Genomic DNA, 16,996 nt, shown 5'->3' with positions numbered 1-16,996 from the left:
ACTCTGCCTCCACTCACAACTAACCTAAGGGAAAGAGTGTACCTTCGCACAGACCCTGGCTAATTCCTGGGCCAGACGAACACAATAAACCTACTAACATGACGCCTACACTCTCACGGTGAGGATACTTGCTGGGGGCTAGCTGGAGAAAATGTATGAGACTACAAAGACCCTAGTGTGAGTACGGGTAAAAGCAATTCACTTAATTTACAGTAACAGCACCTCTAATTCATTTTCTACGCTCTTTCTCTAGCCTGCAGTCATGAGTGTAATATTTTGATTGGCATCTCTCAGCAAGCTGTTGATGCTGCACTTAGGTCTTGTTTCCAAGGCAACATGTATACAAAGCATTACTATTTACCACAAATGCACATGCTAGCAGCTGCAAACCAGACATGAAATGTTACTGAGAATATGCAAATAAAATCTGCTTGACTACATCCACAACATTGATTTGCTGCTCAAGATTTATGTTGCCATTGCTCAAGTTATTACTGTTATTAATGTGATATGGCCAATAACTAAGGTCCCAACACTTGAAGGTAGATTAGCTTTTAATTAGTCACACATGTAGCTTGCTTGAATTCCCATATCATTCTCTTAATGATCTCTTACTGAAGATGAAGCACCTTTAGCCCACATTATTATCTACCTTCAAACCCTTGGTAGCCCCTGTTTAGCTCACTGCCTTTTACTGCATTCTTTGAAGCTTTAAAAATCTCTCTGCTGCTTTTGATCCATTCTTCCCTACTTCCATTTTCCCTCTCATCCTGTGACTGGTCAGGGGATCTATCTAACTGTTCTCAAAACCTTTAATCTGCTAAACCAACAATCACTGCGTATATGTACAGTATTAGTATAGTATGTGTGTACGCCCACCCGCATGCAACTGCATGCCTGTTACGTAATTTCCCTGGGCCACATGTGATGCTAAAAATGGACGTGCATAAAACTATTGTGACCTAGGGCAGGACTACTGTATGGAGGTGCTGCAGCACACACAGAATACAGACAGTGAGAGCTGAGCCTGCTGCTTAACAGTTAACCACAAATTTAAGTTTCAGAACCATTTCCTCAACTGAACTCCAACTTTGGTATTGTTAAATAATAGATTATTACTCAATTAAGATTTGTACGAATGAAATACTAACTATTTTGCAGTATATACCAAATGAATCATATTTAAATGTTTCAATCCTTCTGGATATTTGCAAATTAAAGATAAAAATTGCATTAGGCAATCATTATTTCAACTCTATACTCACGAACAGACAAAATGCTTGTTGTGGTTTTGTCAAGGCAGTTAAATGTACTGGCCACCAGCAGAGCAGTGAAAAGTATCAAAAGAGTATTATTTAAAACTTCTAACATCTCAGCTAATTCTCTTCAACGGGATGAACATCAAGGCACACATAATCCTAACTAACCAGGTAGTATAACAATATGATAAGAACAAGGGACTCTACAAAATGCAGATGAAGAAAAGCAACCAGAACAGCTCTAAAAGAACTTGTAACTGAGAAAGTAGCTGTGTCTGCTGTTCACAAGTTTTAAAAATGAGACCGCTTCTGTGAAGGGTGCTCACTGCAGGAAGCCCCTCCTTTTTCTTTTGTCTTTTAATTCCAGAAGCAGCTTCTTCCACCTTAACAGCAGGCATAAATGACTGCATCTGTGTGATGACAGCGTGGCAGTGAGCAAAGCGACAACTGCAGAGGGTATATTGGCACCTTTAGCCTTATGACAGACTAGTGACCTGTTCAGGGCGTGCATTGACTCTTACCCAATGACAGCTAGGATAAGTTCAAGCCCTCTCCTGTGATCCTGAATTAGGTAAGCAGTTAAGAATATGGATGAATGGATTAAAATATTAAAAATCTTTCTCCATATAGAGTATATTCTATATACTCTTGACATAGGAATCAGCCACTGTAAACATTTATAAAGACTCACTTAAGCAAAAATAATATAGTGTCAAACCCCAGAGTGTGAAAAAAATATATACATAGTTATTAGGGCTGCCACGATTAGTCGACTAGTCACGATTACGTCGACTATCAAAATCGTCGACGACTAATTTAATAGTCGACGCGTCGTTTGAAGCTTTGTAAGATCCCAAAAGACGCAGGAATAAGTAGTAGGATTTAAGAGTGTAATAACGGACTGAAACAGAAGATGGCAGCACTGCATGTACAAGGATGCCAGCTGCCGTTAAACCCCGACGAAGAAGAAGAAGAAGTGTCCGGTATTGTAGCTGTGTCCAAATTCAGGAACCGCTCCTCCTGTGCCCGCATTTGTAGGCCAATTACGTTACAGCGACACGATGAAGACTGTCCAAATTCGAAGACTCCGACAAATGCGGCCGACAAATGCGCCCTTCATTTCCCCAGATTTGAAGGATGGGTCGGGTGTATACTTCGTGGCCCAACCTATCCCAGAATTCATAGCGCGGCCCTGCTCAGTTTCCAACAATGGCGGCAGCTAGTTAGTTTTAATATTACTTTTATTATTCTTTCTGGATCACAAAATGAACATTTAACATATTTTCAGGCGAGAATATAGCTGTGTAAACTTCAAATATCTGCTCAGTTTATCGAGACACCACATATTTTCAAAAGCGCTCTGACGTTTTCGGAGACGCCTGTTACCCACCAGCTCCATAGCTAGCCAGGGTTCAAGACTCACTAGAGCCGGTGAGAACACCGGACTCCCGGAAAATCGTTTTCAAACCTACCGCTGTCTTTCGCTACTCAGGTTAAACATGATATATAAGTCACTTAGATAACTTAAAAATGTTATTGTTTGGCTTTTTTCAGTATTTTATTTGTTCCTGAGTAAATCGGTTTGGCTGAGATTAAAGTTATAGTTTTTACACAGCTGAATAAATGTCAAGCAGACAACTGATTATCAGAAGTGTGAGACGCTCGAGAATATACTCCGGTGTCCTGTTATATTTTAGATAGCAAGGAGCAGACAGCTGAGTTTATTAAACTCCAACGAAACAATCTGCAAATTTCATTAAAATTTAATAAACTATCATCTTGTCTTTATTTTTAGTTAGAACATACCTTAAACACTTAAAGCTGTAAGCTAATGATAGTTATATAAGAGCAGATGTGCAATAAGCTGTACGTTTTACGTCCAATGGATGGATGATCTGATTAGTCGACTAATCGCAAAAATAATCGGTGACTAGTCGACTATCAAAATAATCGTTTGTGGCAGCCCTAATAGTTATACAAATTTCTGGTCATACTAGACAACACTAACTACAAGGTAACTGAAAAACTGATGTAGCATAAACCTCTGTAAAGTAGAGAATGTGCACCTCACTTCTCAGGTCAATGCTAAGTCTATAAGAGCATACCTGCATGGTCAAGAGGCAGTCACATGCACATGTCTGCTCATCAGTGCAGCTTAATGTTAATAAAAATAAGGTTTTCCAAGTGGCTGTCTTGCACAACAGTGCTGTTAAAATGATATAAATTGGAATTTAAAAAATCACTGTTCTTGAGTAACTGTGACGCTTCTCCAGCATTAATAATTCACTTAAATGTCAACTAACCAACAGCGCAACTATTTAAAAAGTTTGAGTGTATGTTTGGGTCGCTTAAAGAGTGGAGAGTGGTAGACCATATAAGACTGGCTAGCACACACTTATGGACAAACCCCCTGGGAAATGTGTGATGAATCTGTTTCCAGCAGTTTGCATCTGTGTGTGTGTGTGTGTGTGTGTGTGTGTGTGTGTGTGTGCTATATGATGTGCAACACTGATGGCCATCTCCATCATTAAAGTTTTATCACTCTGCTTTCCTATAAATACCTTTCCAATGATCCAATGTATTATTCAGTTTCTTTTAGGCTGGCCTACACAGATACACAGTCGGAGGAGCAGACACACAAAACACACACCTGGAGAGCCCAGAAAAAGCCAGCTTCCTGCAGTGAGGAAGTCTTATGAACATTTAAGAAGGTGGGCAGAAAAAGTCCGATTTCTCTCCAGCCGAGAGCGAAATCCAACACATTTTATTCTGCTCACACATCTTGGGAGAAATTCAGTACTGTGCGTGTGTTTATGTGTACAACATATGATCAACTTGGACTTGACTTTGAGCTCCTTCTTTGAATTTTCAGGCTGATTCACAAAGGTGAACATCAGTCACAACCTATTGCAGATACATTTTGACCGTAACAGACAGTTTTTATATATTACACGAGCCATGTTGGCAGACAGCTGAGCTGTATCTACTTATCTGGTAAATCAGTGGTGTCCAGTGAAAGAAAAAGAGAGAGTGTAGGGTGACATGAAGCAGGAGAGAGGAGGAGAAAGCTAATGGAAGTGGAGCTGCCACTGGGGTATTAGCCCATGGATTGGTGACACAGAAATGAAAGTGAGAAGGAAGAGAGGATGGTGGGATGGGAGGGTCAATCGATGCCTAAAAAGGTTTTACTCCCCTACAGGGACATGTGCATGTGTGTCTGTTCGAAATGAAAACATTCTCTTTCTCTCTCTCTCCTGGACATACACACACTTTACAGAGTGACCCCATCTGGCTGAAAAGTCAGAAGTCAGGCTAAAGAGTGGGATTCAGCAGCAGTCCTTTGATTTAGGGTATATTAGCATTTATGGGTCTAATTTTTGTCTGATACAGTGAATCATTGTGTTTCTAAATCTTGTCCATAAGAGAAAGTTGTCTAAAAGACAACATCAGATTAAACAGAAACTGCTGATAAAATATAGACAATAGCCTCGTGCCACAAAAAGATCTTGCTACTATTACCGGATACATTTGCCTAGCAATTATGGGGTGTTTGCATGTACACACCTGCAAAAAGCCCGGCTTCTAATGTGAACTATTTGCCTGTGCTCACAGTGTTAAAAGAGGAGATTTTAAATCTGAAATATAATTTACAATGTTCACACAGAGGAAATCTTTCTATTAAGAGCAGTTTTTATTCCATTCAAATGCACAATGTTTACCTACGGCTAAACTCTTGCTGTCAAAATACACATAACTTTCCCGCTCACATGCTTACTCTATGATGAGTTGGCTCAAAGTGCAAAATAAGCTCTGACGTACAAAGCAGAACAGGTCTGAACATGGAGGAAGACAGACAGAGAGAGCCAGCAGAGCGAATAGACAGACAGGAGAAAGAGGAAAGACTGGTTGAAAAGAAAACTCTAAATGTGATCTTGCATTCCTTACATGGGGTGAAGAGAAGGAAGGAGAGGCGAGGAAAAAAGAGGGAGGAAGGGGGAAGGGAAAGGTTGGTTGGTAGAGGAGGAGGAGGAGGAGGAGGAGGAGGAGGGTGACAAGAGAGAAAGTTTAACTTGGCGCCAGACAGCATTTCAAAACCCGGCTGACAGCCAACCAAACAGGCACGGGCACGGGCACAGGCACACACACACACACACACACACACACACACACACACACACACACATGTCTGGTTTGCTATCCTCGTGGGGACATCCCATTGACATAATGCTTTCCCTAGCCCCTTACCCTAACCCTAACCATTAAAAATAAATGCCTAACCCTAACCCTTACCCTAAACCTAACCATAACCTAATTGTAACCCTGACAGTAAAACCGCATTTTGAGTGTGAAAATTGCTTTCAACCCCGAGGGGACCTGGATTTTGGTCCCCACGGTGCAGAAAGTCCCCACCAGGATAGTAAAAGTCAGATTTTGGTCCCCACCAGGATAGTACGAACCCGTACACACACACACACACACACACACACACACACACACACACACAGCATCAGCACTGCAAGTGGCACAGAAGTCCTTTTGGTGACTTCCCATCATCCAGAATTAGATCAGATATTTGCCCTCTACCCCTGCTCCCTGGGTCCAGCACAGAGGCAGATTCCCAGATAAAAATAGCCAGGGGAACTATTCAAACACTGCTGCCTTTCTGCAGGGAGTGTCTGCTGACTGCACTGGACTTAAGGGGTTAGAGAGGGGTTAGGAGCTCTACTCAGCACCTCCCTGAATCAGAGGACAGTGGTACAGTCCAGTCTGTGCCACACTTACACACAAGCTTTTTCACACATTAGAATCAGGTCAAGACATAGTGGAAAACTGCTCTTTCTCAAATGTCGTGCACAGCACGAGGTACTTTCTCACTACTGGAAATACTCTGGTTTGGGCAAAGTTGCTGCCTGGTTAGAGCGTGCAGGAGGCAGGAACCATGGTGCCCACTTCCTCACTGTGAATACACCAGACAGTTACTTGGCACTGTTCTCACGCAGGGACAGTCAGATGTGACAGGTTGATGATTTCAACCCTCTGCTGTTAAAATTTTTTTTTTTTTTTTTTTTTGAATTCAGAAAGCTGATTAAAAAAGTCTTTAGAATCAGGGAACAAAAGGAACAATCAGTCTAAATGGCATGCATCAAAAATTATTTAAACTAATTCCTTTAAAAAATGTCCTTTATTCTCTTCTTTATTTATACTCTTCTCTAAAGTTTGGGGATGGGGCTAGGGGTTGTGGTTATCACTGATGATGACTTAGGGTTTTAAGATCAGGGTATTGACAAGAACTAGGGGCAGGTTAAAGGTTTTGTCGAACTCATTTTACAGCTATAATGACATGACATATGTGCAGGTACATAAGTACTCAGGTGGGAGACTGCACTATGTATCAGCAGGTTAAAAAACTGGTTAGTGTCCAATCCCAAAGGGGGTGTGGACAGAGGGCTAGACTAGTCAGAACCAAAAATACTACTTAGTTATTTTATTAATGTATAACACCAGCTTAGAAGTAACAGCTACCTGTTACTTCTAAGATGTCACAATGTCGCCGGTACTAACTCTCCCTCTCTCTCTGCATGATGGGAAGTTGAAAACAAGCAAGGTGTATAATAAGGCGGGATGACAGCCATATGAACAAGCACAGTTCTGCAGTACTACTTAGATTTAGAAAATGAGCTTCAATGCATCTGTGAAGATGGCACACAAACACACACACGTCTAGAGTTTAACTGTAGCCAGATATATCAATTTAAGTTTTTATGCTTCTGTGACTGAAACGCTAAAAAGAGCGAGTTCTCGCACATATGTCACATGCAGTCTAGACCTACAAATTGCCATTATTCTACATGATGAAAAACAGAGGTTAAAAAACAGCATATTATTATGCATACTTTACCATACACCTAACAGTTGCTGAACACATGCATAACTGTTTGAATAAACACATTCACCTTACATGCAAGACCGACAGACTGCATGAATTCCACATAGTTCTGATTGTTTTAATGCTGTCCTGTTGTTATGAACCCGCTTGGTATGAAAATTAGCAGCCACATTGTGCGCTGACCCCTTTATGTCAAGATGCCCCCAGCAGGACCACTGTTATTGGGGTTAATCTAGATTACCAGTATAGATTACAACACCCCTGAGGCCGAGCCCAACAAAAACAGCAACCAATGGGTGCAGCTCTGTCAACAGAGGACTGCAACAAACTACTCTGTGTTAATGTATGTGTGCAGCAGGCCAGGCAGTTGTGGTGTGGTTAGAGGAGGTAATGGATGAAGGAAGAGGTAGCTAACTAAGTGCTGTCACAGTGTTGACACCTTACACCCTGATTATACTCCAACCAGTGGAGAGGTGACAATACAGGCTCTAACTTAAAGGACAGGTCATTGTATCGTGAGGATCCAAAATAAAACCTCTCATCTGGAAGGATCAGAGGAATAGAGTTACCTGGTCTTCACACAGGCATGTGAGTGTGTGTGTGTGTGTGTGTGTGTGTGTGTGTGTGTGTGTGTGTGTGTGTGTGTGTGTATGGCATCAGACTCGGCTCGGTTTCAGTGGCGCCGCTGTCACCAAAAAGCCGTTACATACACCCACAAGTGCCGCTGTACAAGCTTTGTTCAACAAGTAATACCTTTACAGAGCTGGCCACCCAGAAACCTTCATGTACACACACTTCATATTCTTCTACAACAACATGCCATTCTGTACCTCGCACCGAGTCACCTCCACAGCTCCGTAAACTCCCCGTATTACATTACAATGCACATGCATGCACAAACGCAGGCAGCTGCTGAACAGTGCAGGTCAACCCATGCACACCAACACACCCCTCTGCATTCTCAACATGAATTTTGATACCCATTTGAAAAGGGACTCTTGTCTGTGTGTATGTGTGTGTGTATCTGCAGCTAGCTTTAAAATAGAGTACAACTACTCTCATAGAATAACAGACACATAGTATCCTTATGAGGCACTGAAAATATCTCTACATCATCATCACTGTGTTCAGGAGAAGCTTGAAGAGATAGTAAGTGTTGTGTTTTCCCCTCATGTGTAATGCAACACAGCCGGCAACTATTAACCTTCTAAGCAGGAATGTGGGAGGTCCAAGAATTCCCATAAAAAGCAGCAGCGAGTACGAGTGTTTGTGTATGTTACACACATGTTCTTCAAAAGTGTTACACTTATCTGTCAACAGTTCATCCCATTCAGACGTGCAGACCCACCCCATTACCACCTCTGACCAATAACCAATAAAGCCAATACCAGGGTCAAACTGTGACCCCAGCCAGTGATCTCGTAGTAAATCTAGGCTCAGATTGCTACTGCAGACAAACGCACACGGCCTGAAGACACACTTACTTAAGTTGCAGGGGTTTTCTATATAAACTTCTTTAAGTGTGAAACCAAGATGCAAGACGTTTTCTTTTTATTGTGCCACTAAAACAAAATAGCAACACTTATAAAAGACATGAAATATTAGAATACTGGATTACCATATTTATAAAGGTGCACTTAAGGAGGGTGTAAAAAATTCACAGGGGTAAAATCTTGCACAGAAAGTGTAATCTGTACGAATCTGCACAATACAATAAACTGTTTTGGGTTTTCTCCTGGTTCAAAATGGGTCTTTTGGGTGGGGCGCTGACAAAGCACGTAAGTGATTGGTATACATAATCTCAAGGCAAAAACATTGTGTTACCCATCTTAAAAGATATCTATGGATCTTCTTGTGATTTCTGACTGTTTGATAAACAAAAAATGTGTTTTATGCTTGATTAAATTAATCCCACTTTATGCAAGCAGTTAAAAATAAATTTAACTGCATACCCAAACATAAGAGCTGAAACAAATGGTGCCCAGGGTATGCAGTGCCTTTGTGGATTCGCTCTGTCCTCCTCCGCACAGTACAGGACTAGATGGTCAGATGTGAGGTTAATGTGTGGGTTTCTGAGGCGGGGGTGGGTGGGCACGGGGGTGAATGTGCTGAGAGCGGTGCTGGACAGCGGTCAGAGGCGTTCGAACTATCAAGGGTAATGCAGCCTTGTTGGCTGCTGTCTCTCTCTGGTCTCCCTGGTCAAGGGCGGCACAGGACTAATGATGGGGAGGTCCATTAGTGTCGACTGGCTGAGCACATTGTTCCCTTTGGTGAAATTCCTGGCTAAATACAGACATTTGAAGACGACCCCCCCACCCCCGCGCACGCAGCACACACACACACCAGAAGTCATTTGTCAACTACAAAGCATGATATTAAAACTTTTACAATAAAAAAGAGTGTGACACAGAAGAAGCTGCAAGCGCATTAGAAACATCTTGCTTAGAAAATCAACCTATTACTGATTGTAAAATAAGCAATATAAGCAATACATTAAGCTTGGGATGAACACTTTTTCATACAGAGAGAAATATGCCAACCACGAGGCGGCATATTTAATGACTAACCTCATGTTATGGATGGGTCCATTTACACGTTTTGTGGGCTGAGGTTTTGCCAACTTTTCTGTATCTTTATCCTGCCATATGATGACATTTGAGCCACACTTGAAGGAATATTTAACTCTCGATGGCACCTCAGTGTTTGCTTGGAACTAAAGGAGCATGTGGACCTGAAAATAGGTAGCAATCCCAGATTTGGCAAATGGATTACAATGGAAGTGTTATTTGTCAGAAGTTCAGAGTAAGTGTTACAATATATGTAACATCGGTGTCTCAATAAACACACAAACCAAAGCCTCCTGATTCTTCTTGGGTTGACAAATTTGACCACACAGACAAAGAATGAAACTGCAGACACTTCCTGTTTATTTTTATTTTACTGAAGTTAGTTTTGAAAGCATAAAATATAGGTCAAGTTATTTATTTATTTATTTATATTTCTAAAGACTTATTTTTTATTTTATTTTATGTATTTCTGTTTATTTCTTGTGCTGCACAGATACATTAAGGGCTGCATAAAATTTTGGTCCACTATTGTTTTACTAACTTTGGCTTAATAGTTTCTAAACTATTTCTAAGAAGTTGTAAGTTCACACAATCAAAGTCAATTCTCTGCAGATTTACAAGCCTTTTCACATGAACAATTACAATGATACGACACCTTTGGAAAGTATGCTTCCTGAGCCTGATCACAGTAGGGCACTGTCCCATAAAGCAGGCTGTAAAACTGTACTGGATAGTAGGAGGTAGTGGTTTTGCTGTGGTCAGCACTGCAAGGGAGTTTTCACAGATAAGGCTAATCGCTGTGCTTATCATCACAGCGGTAGTTGAGATTGAAAAGCATATGCTAGCAATCACACATGTGAACCCACACAGGGAGGAATGGCGAAATATCCACTCTCAAATCATTGGTCACAAACAGCCCTTTTGTCTCCAGCCCTGCCATATCAAACTCCAGGGAAACAAGGAGAAGAATAAAACAGTCACATTTAAAACTGGTGACAAACAGGTCAAAATGTCCAAATTTACTTCACTTTTCTCTCTCACACACACACATTTCACAGGCATGCTGAAGTGCGGTCTCTTCGTGTGTCAAAAGCACCTCCAAACTATGAGCTGCTCCCCACCATTATTATCATAAAGAGAGGTCTCCAGCCCCACAAGTCCACAGACAATCACTCTCAGGCCCTGCCCCACTCCCACCATTGTCCCACACTCCACTCACACATACACACACGCACAATGGCCACTCCAGAGCCAAGGGTCCCACTATGCAATCCTGTCACACAAGGACACAAACCAGTCCTTATCACATCAGAGAGGGAAACGAATGACAGCGGCTCAAAAGTGGAGGAAAACAGGTGAGATACAAAAGCTAGAGTTCAGATTATGTGGTGAGTGTGCAGATAACATATTAGGGAGTTATTATTGTGTTTCTGTAAGCTCTTATCACCCAAGCTTAATCAATCATTAGCACACCCTCCAAGGGACACACAAAGATAGATTAATGATGTGTGTACATACCACCTCACTGCTGACTAATGCAACCTGAAGAATACTTGGAATGCTTGCAGCCAATCCCCCAGACTACATCAAGCACTAACAAAGACCAGGTAAACAGCAGTGATTGTGATTAAATGGGGATACTTTCCAAAACAGTAATCCTATCATGTATTCAGCTTAATAAAGTGGGCGTAGAAAACAAAAGCGTAAAGGAAGTGCTGGAGAGAAAAGGACGTAAGCTCTACAGAGGCAGAAGCTTATCATATGGGACATAAATCCCACATCAAACAGTCCCAGGAATGAATGATTACATTTTTCATCCCACACATTACCCACGTACTGCTGTCGGCTCCTTCCACATCCAACAAAAGAGTTAAGGGTTAAAGCGCCGATCACAAACGGCAGCAACAACAGGAGATCAGACAGATCAAGAGAGCGGCACAGATTAGCCAGTTCAATAATTCAACTATTTAAAGGTGCTGTTATAGGATCAGATTTGCTGTTACATAATGACTTTGAGATGATGTGCATATAATTATAAACTACGGCTGAAATGATTAATCAGCAGTATGAATCAAATTTCTGAAATCTGTGATGAATCTCGTGAGGAACAGACAACTTTTTCAAATTTTAAGCAATGCGAAACCTTAATGTTGAGCTTATTATGAAAAAGAAATTGTAGTCTTTTGATTTTTCACCTTAGGAACATTATTCTATTTAAGTAACGATTCTTTTTTTTATTTCCTCAAGCTTAAAGACATCTGTTGTTTATCATATAGGTTAAAAAATTGGAGTAAAATGCACAGACTTCTGTTATGTAAGGTAACACAGACAGTTTGCCTTAACTACATGCACAACAGTAATGTTTACATGTGCAGCCAACCTCCTAAAGCAAAAAAAAACAAAAAACAAAACACTGATATTTGCTCAAAATGTTAACAAAATTAAGAAAATACGAGTGGTCATTTACAGACTGCCTCACCATCGGTGCATTCAAATGCAAAATGACACTGGTGGAAAGTCTGTGTACGCTTAGGATCATGTCATGCAAAAGAGCCACAGTTAACCTTTTACTGAACAGATAGCAAACACAAACACACACAAGCAGCATACATCAAACCTATAACCTAAACCCAATCAATTTTTACTGCCTTCCCACATGGGCTCAGGCTATCTGCTGCCACACAAGCATGCATTTCCTTGTCATAAAAGGGCTACTTGTGGTGGGATGTGGTGTGATGTCACGGCAGCCTACTCAGGCTGCTGCAGGGAGTGTGTGTTTTTGAGTGAACGTGTGTGTGTGTATGTGTAGGAATGTGGAGGGTAAAGGGGCTGAGGGTGGGTGAAGGGGACAGGGTGGGGGAAGGGGTCCCGAGTGGGAAGTGTCCTGCACTGCTTGACATGCCCCCACGCCAAATGCTTAGAAAGTCACCACATTGTTCTGGCAGCAAAGCACACTTATTAAAGATGCAGATACACGCTTGTTATTAAAATTATTTAATAATAATTGTTTGTTTCTAAAGCTTGGACAAGGCATCAGATTATTTGCTTACTATTTGTAAGTTATGAGACTACTCAGGCTCTAGTTCCTTGTTATTGCTGTCTTTTCAGTCTATTTGGTGCGGGCATTTTGATTTAAGCATAACAATACTAAGATAAAAATCGTGCAAAACGCTAAACACTGCAGTATAATTGACTGAGATATACTTTCAGATGGTATCCACTCTCTCTTGAACTTCAAATCTCTTCACTTTTGCTGAAACAAATAGTAGCTTTGTGACTTGGAGAAAGAATAGTTTTAGGCACACACTTTATGGCCAGCCCTCAAATAATAAAATGCATAGATGGCACACATGAGTGTACTTCCACTTCCTCTTTTGTGCAGGGGAAAAAAATGCACTGGCTCCAATAGAGAAAGGGAGCAACAAGAACAAACTTATGCAAGCATTTCAGGAATTAGACAAACAGATACCCATACAGACCTCAGCTGACTGCTGGGAATCCCCCCCAACACACACACACACACACACACACAAACACACACACACACACACACACACACACTCCTCACTTCAAACACCGTGACAGACCTGACAATGCTACTTACTGAGTTAATATCACGTTGCTACGAGCATACCTGCCTTCATCCAATCACCTGAACACTGCTCCCTCATCATCTCGTAGAGATTGTGCTTCTAGGATTTTTACTGAGCTCTCTGAAAGTTTCTGGATGGAGAAATCAGGTTGTCTGGGTGACACGGAGGATGTCGCTTTCACCACTGTACAGTAGTTTAACCACTTCCTCTTAAAACTGGAGTACAGTACTAACCTGGACCAGATTGCTATTACTTATCAAGCGAAACCACTGGCTGCTGCGCCACTCGTGAGAAACGAGTCAAATCAACAGGTTTTCATTTGTGGCTTTCAGGCTGGAAGCGGGTGGTTAACTGTCTTGCCTTGTTAGTAAATCAGCTATGTGCCGGTAGTTACTGTGAAGCTTTGCAGATTACAGCTTCTGGAAATAAAAAAATAAATAATAAAATAACCGTAATAGGGGGAGAGGCGAAAGCTTACCAGTATCTCCAGGTGTTTTCATTCTTTCCGCTTTAGCTCTTCGGTAGGACAGCTAAAGTTTGCTAAACTGGGAAAATTCCACAAAGCTGCTTGTGGAAAGAAAAGTCAGTCTCTCGGCCTCTTCCTCCCGCTCTGCTTTCCAATCTCGTGAAGAACTCGCTGAAGATACGAGGCAAACTTTTACAGCTTCAGCTCCAGCGGCTCTCTCTATTCGTTAAGCCGCCGCCGGGCACTCTCTCCCCCCCAACCTCTTTCTCTCGGTGCGGTCCTAAACCAGCTATCTCACAAGTAGGACTCGCTTTATGCCCGCACCTCGTCCCGTAACTCGCAGCCTCAAATCTGCTCAAGTTGCTCAAGAAAGACGGTCAACCGTCCCGACTCGAGCCAGGCGAAAAGCGTCGTTCTCTTCTCTTCCAACAACTTCTTTCGCTAACTGTCCGGTAGCTGTTTACTCCGTCTCAACCGCATCTTCGTCACTGTTTGACATCTCTCCGCCGCAAACCCGCCTTACTTCTCTGACAGAAATTAACGTTAAAAAGGAACCTCTCTTTCTTCACGGACTTTTTCAGTCTTCCACTCACTCTCGCACCACTCGGCGCTCACTCTCTCCTCCCCCCGTGCCTCTCTCCGTCCTCGGAGTGTCGTGTTTCGCTCGCTCTCTTCTTTAGCGGGGCCCGCCCACACTGACGGGAGACGAGGAGGGAGGGGGGGCAAACGTGGCGAGTCACGCCCCCACTCACCACGAGCCGGGACCCGGGCTGGCGTCACTGCAGCACGCGGCGTTGCCTGGGAGACCGTTACAGCGCGCCGCTGCCGTGGTGACTTCACGTCGAATCGTGCGGATAGAGAGAGGCGCGAGAGCGGCTCGACTCGCAGCGTTCATTTACGTCAGTCAGGTATCAATTAGACCTCTTCCTATGAGGATAGTTACACTTATTAAAGTAGAAAAACAACAAGAAAACGTCAGTTAGTGATTAATACTGACATCAGGGGGGATATACTCATCTTTTTTCGCATGTTTTACGAAGTGAAACACATTTTAAATCAGCGGTGGCTAACATATTCAGAAAAATACAGCAAAAACAAGTTTTGTACAGACACACTCGAATCTCATCTGCTTATTATTACTTCCATGGAGAATACAGCCTATCTATAAGATAACTCAGTCACTACTTTTCACCACCTCATACCACAATACCTGTACTTCTTGTGGTTACATTTCTACCTATTAAGCTCCTTATTGTAGTATATTTAGTTTATTTGTATTTGTATTTTCTTTTCAGTTCAGTTCATTCTTGTGTGTAATTTTACTTTTTAAAATTTTTTTTTTTAAGATAACTAAGTTTATTTACTGATGGCGTGACAAAAATTTTTGTGAGGGATTAATATAGTAGATTATATCTGCAAGAACATTTACTTGAGGGGAAAAGTCTGCATAATTGAAACAAGTATTATACACAGGTAATTAAAAAGGCATACAAAAGATGGGACCTTTATGAAGGTGTTGCTCTGTGTTCCACAAAATATTGAGTATATAGCCATCCATCTCCAGGGGTGGGTGGGGTTTGGAGCCTATCCCAGTTGCCACAGGGTACACACTGGACAGGTAGCACAGGTAGCCACACACAAGTTGCTTCTTCACTGTGGGAGGAAACCAGCGATGCATTAGAGTAGAGAACCAATGCAAACTCCAACCAGAAGGCTGGAACCAGGTGGCTCTAACCATCACACCACTGTTGACTTCTTAAAGTATATACATAAAAAACATAAAACATGCCTCTCTCTAGTGAAAAGTTTGCCAGACTTTTCACTTATCCCCACTTTCACCCACATGTTGTCTGTTTTCTAACAGTTTTCCATCGCATCGGTTTCTTTATATTTCTCATTAGTAATGCCACCTTGTTTCTTTTGGTTAGCATGTACCACATTCGTAAAAAATGCCAATCCCCATTTGTGTTGTAGCTTTATTAGGTATGTTTAGTGTGTGCTGTTTCTTTGACTTGTTTCTTATTAACAGGACAGTGAGACCACAATTAAACATACATCTTGATTGTCTCGACATCACTGCTGTTTTCAGTTTTGGCACAGACTGAAAAAAACCCTCTTTTAACATTATTTTTTTCAGTTTTCTGCAAAAACAAAACTTGTGGTTACTTTGAGAAATGAACTTGAATCCTCTCGTGTGCTACTCTCTCTTTATTTTTAACTGCAGCCAATAAATAGTTTAACCCACCATCAAACACACACACACACACACACACACACACACACACACACACACACACACACACACACACACACAGTGACCAAAGGAGTGCTATGTGTGCATATCAGACACCTGACAGCACAGAGACATCTGGCCATTTGTAAGGTCTTGATTGGATGTACAGAGTGACCTGTTTAACTGATTGGACAGGTGTCGTGCCCCTGTTAACTCGCATGCTGCTTCCTCCTCTGCTGATATGAAGCTGTCATGTTGTACCAGTAATGGGTGAGGCGTCACACATGGGAGGTGAAGTGCATCTCCGTTTTTCTTTTTGTTTTTTTTGCCTTTTTGCACACTAGCACCTGGTGTACAGGATGGAGGTTTAAAGAGCATGTTTTTGTGCTTTTTTTCCTTTTTTTTTCTTCTTCTTTTGACCGCACTGTTACATCAGCGATACACAGCACTGCACTGCCTTGTCAACAGGATAAGACAGTGGTAGTAAAACAAAGTAAACAGTCCCCTGATGGTAACAAAGTCCCTGTGGTGTGATTTACAAACAGGATTTCTCCTCCCTTTGCTGGCCATTCTCTGACAGGCTCAGGAAACCAAGCCTGCTGTGCCTGATAAGGAACTGGACTAAAAGAAAGCCATTAAACTGGGCACTGAACCTTCTTCCCATCCTGCCCTGTCTTCTTCAGAAGCAGGAAGACCACAGGACAGACCTGTGTGACTTTTTCTCACAGTGCAGCTGACAATAGTGCAATCAACTGGGAACAAGTGTTGCACCATTGCCCTTTTCCTCTGTTTGTTGTTGCCATCTATTTTGACTTGCCTCCAGCACATATCTATCAATTCTTCTGCATTTTTAGATGTCTGCATGTCTGGGTTTGGTGAAGAGCACTTCAGCGTCTCTCCGAGGCTCTTCACACAGAGGGAGATGAGGGAAAAAGCTGAAGATCTGACGGGAGACAAGAAAATCTGACTAAGAGCGATTTAATGCCGCGTG

At 42.0% G+C, this 16,996-nt stretch overlaps 1 protein-coding gene across 1 annotated transcript in view; it reads right to left on the bottom strand.

The window, feature by feature from the left end:
• erfl3 (Ets2 repressor factor like 3) overlaps positions 1-14,446 on the bottom strand; it is a 61,889-nt gene extending 47,443 nt beyond the window's left edge. Inside the window, exon 1 of the mRNA XM_063487437.1 lies at positions 13,785-14,446. Within this exon, the coding sequence (XP_063343507.1) occupies positions 13,785-13,806 (22 nt within the window). The 5' untranslated portion in view covers positions 13,807-14,446. The remainder of the gene's footprint in view (positions 1-13,784) is intronic.
• Between the last annotated feature and the right edge of the window lie 2,550 nt (positions 14,447-16,996).

The sequence above is a fragment of the Pelmatolapia mariae genome, linkage group LG10_11 (genome assembly GCF_036321145.2).
Source record: "Pelmatolapia mariae isolate MD_Pm_ZW linkage group LG10_11, Pm_UMD_F_2, whole genome shotgun sequence".
NCBI classification, from domain to species: domain Eukaryota; kingdom Metazoa; phylum Chordata; class Actinopteri; order Cichliformes; family Cichlidae; genus Pelmatolapia; species Pelmatolapia mariae.
Note: the sequence above shows the minus strand (reverse complement) of the source record. Positions and strands in the feature narration are given on the sequence as shown.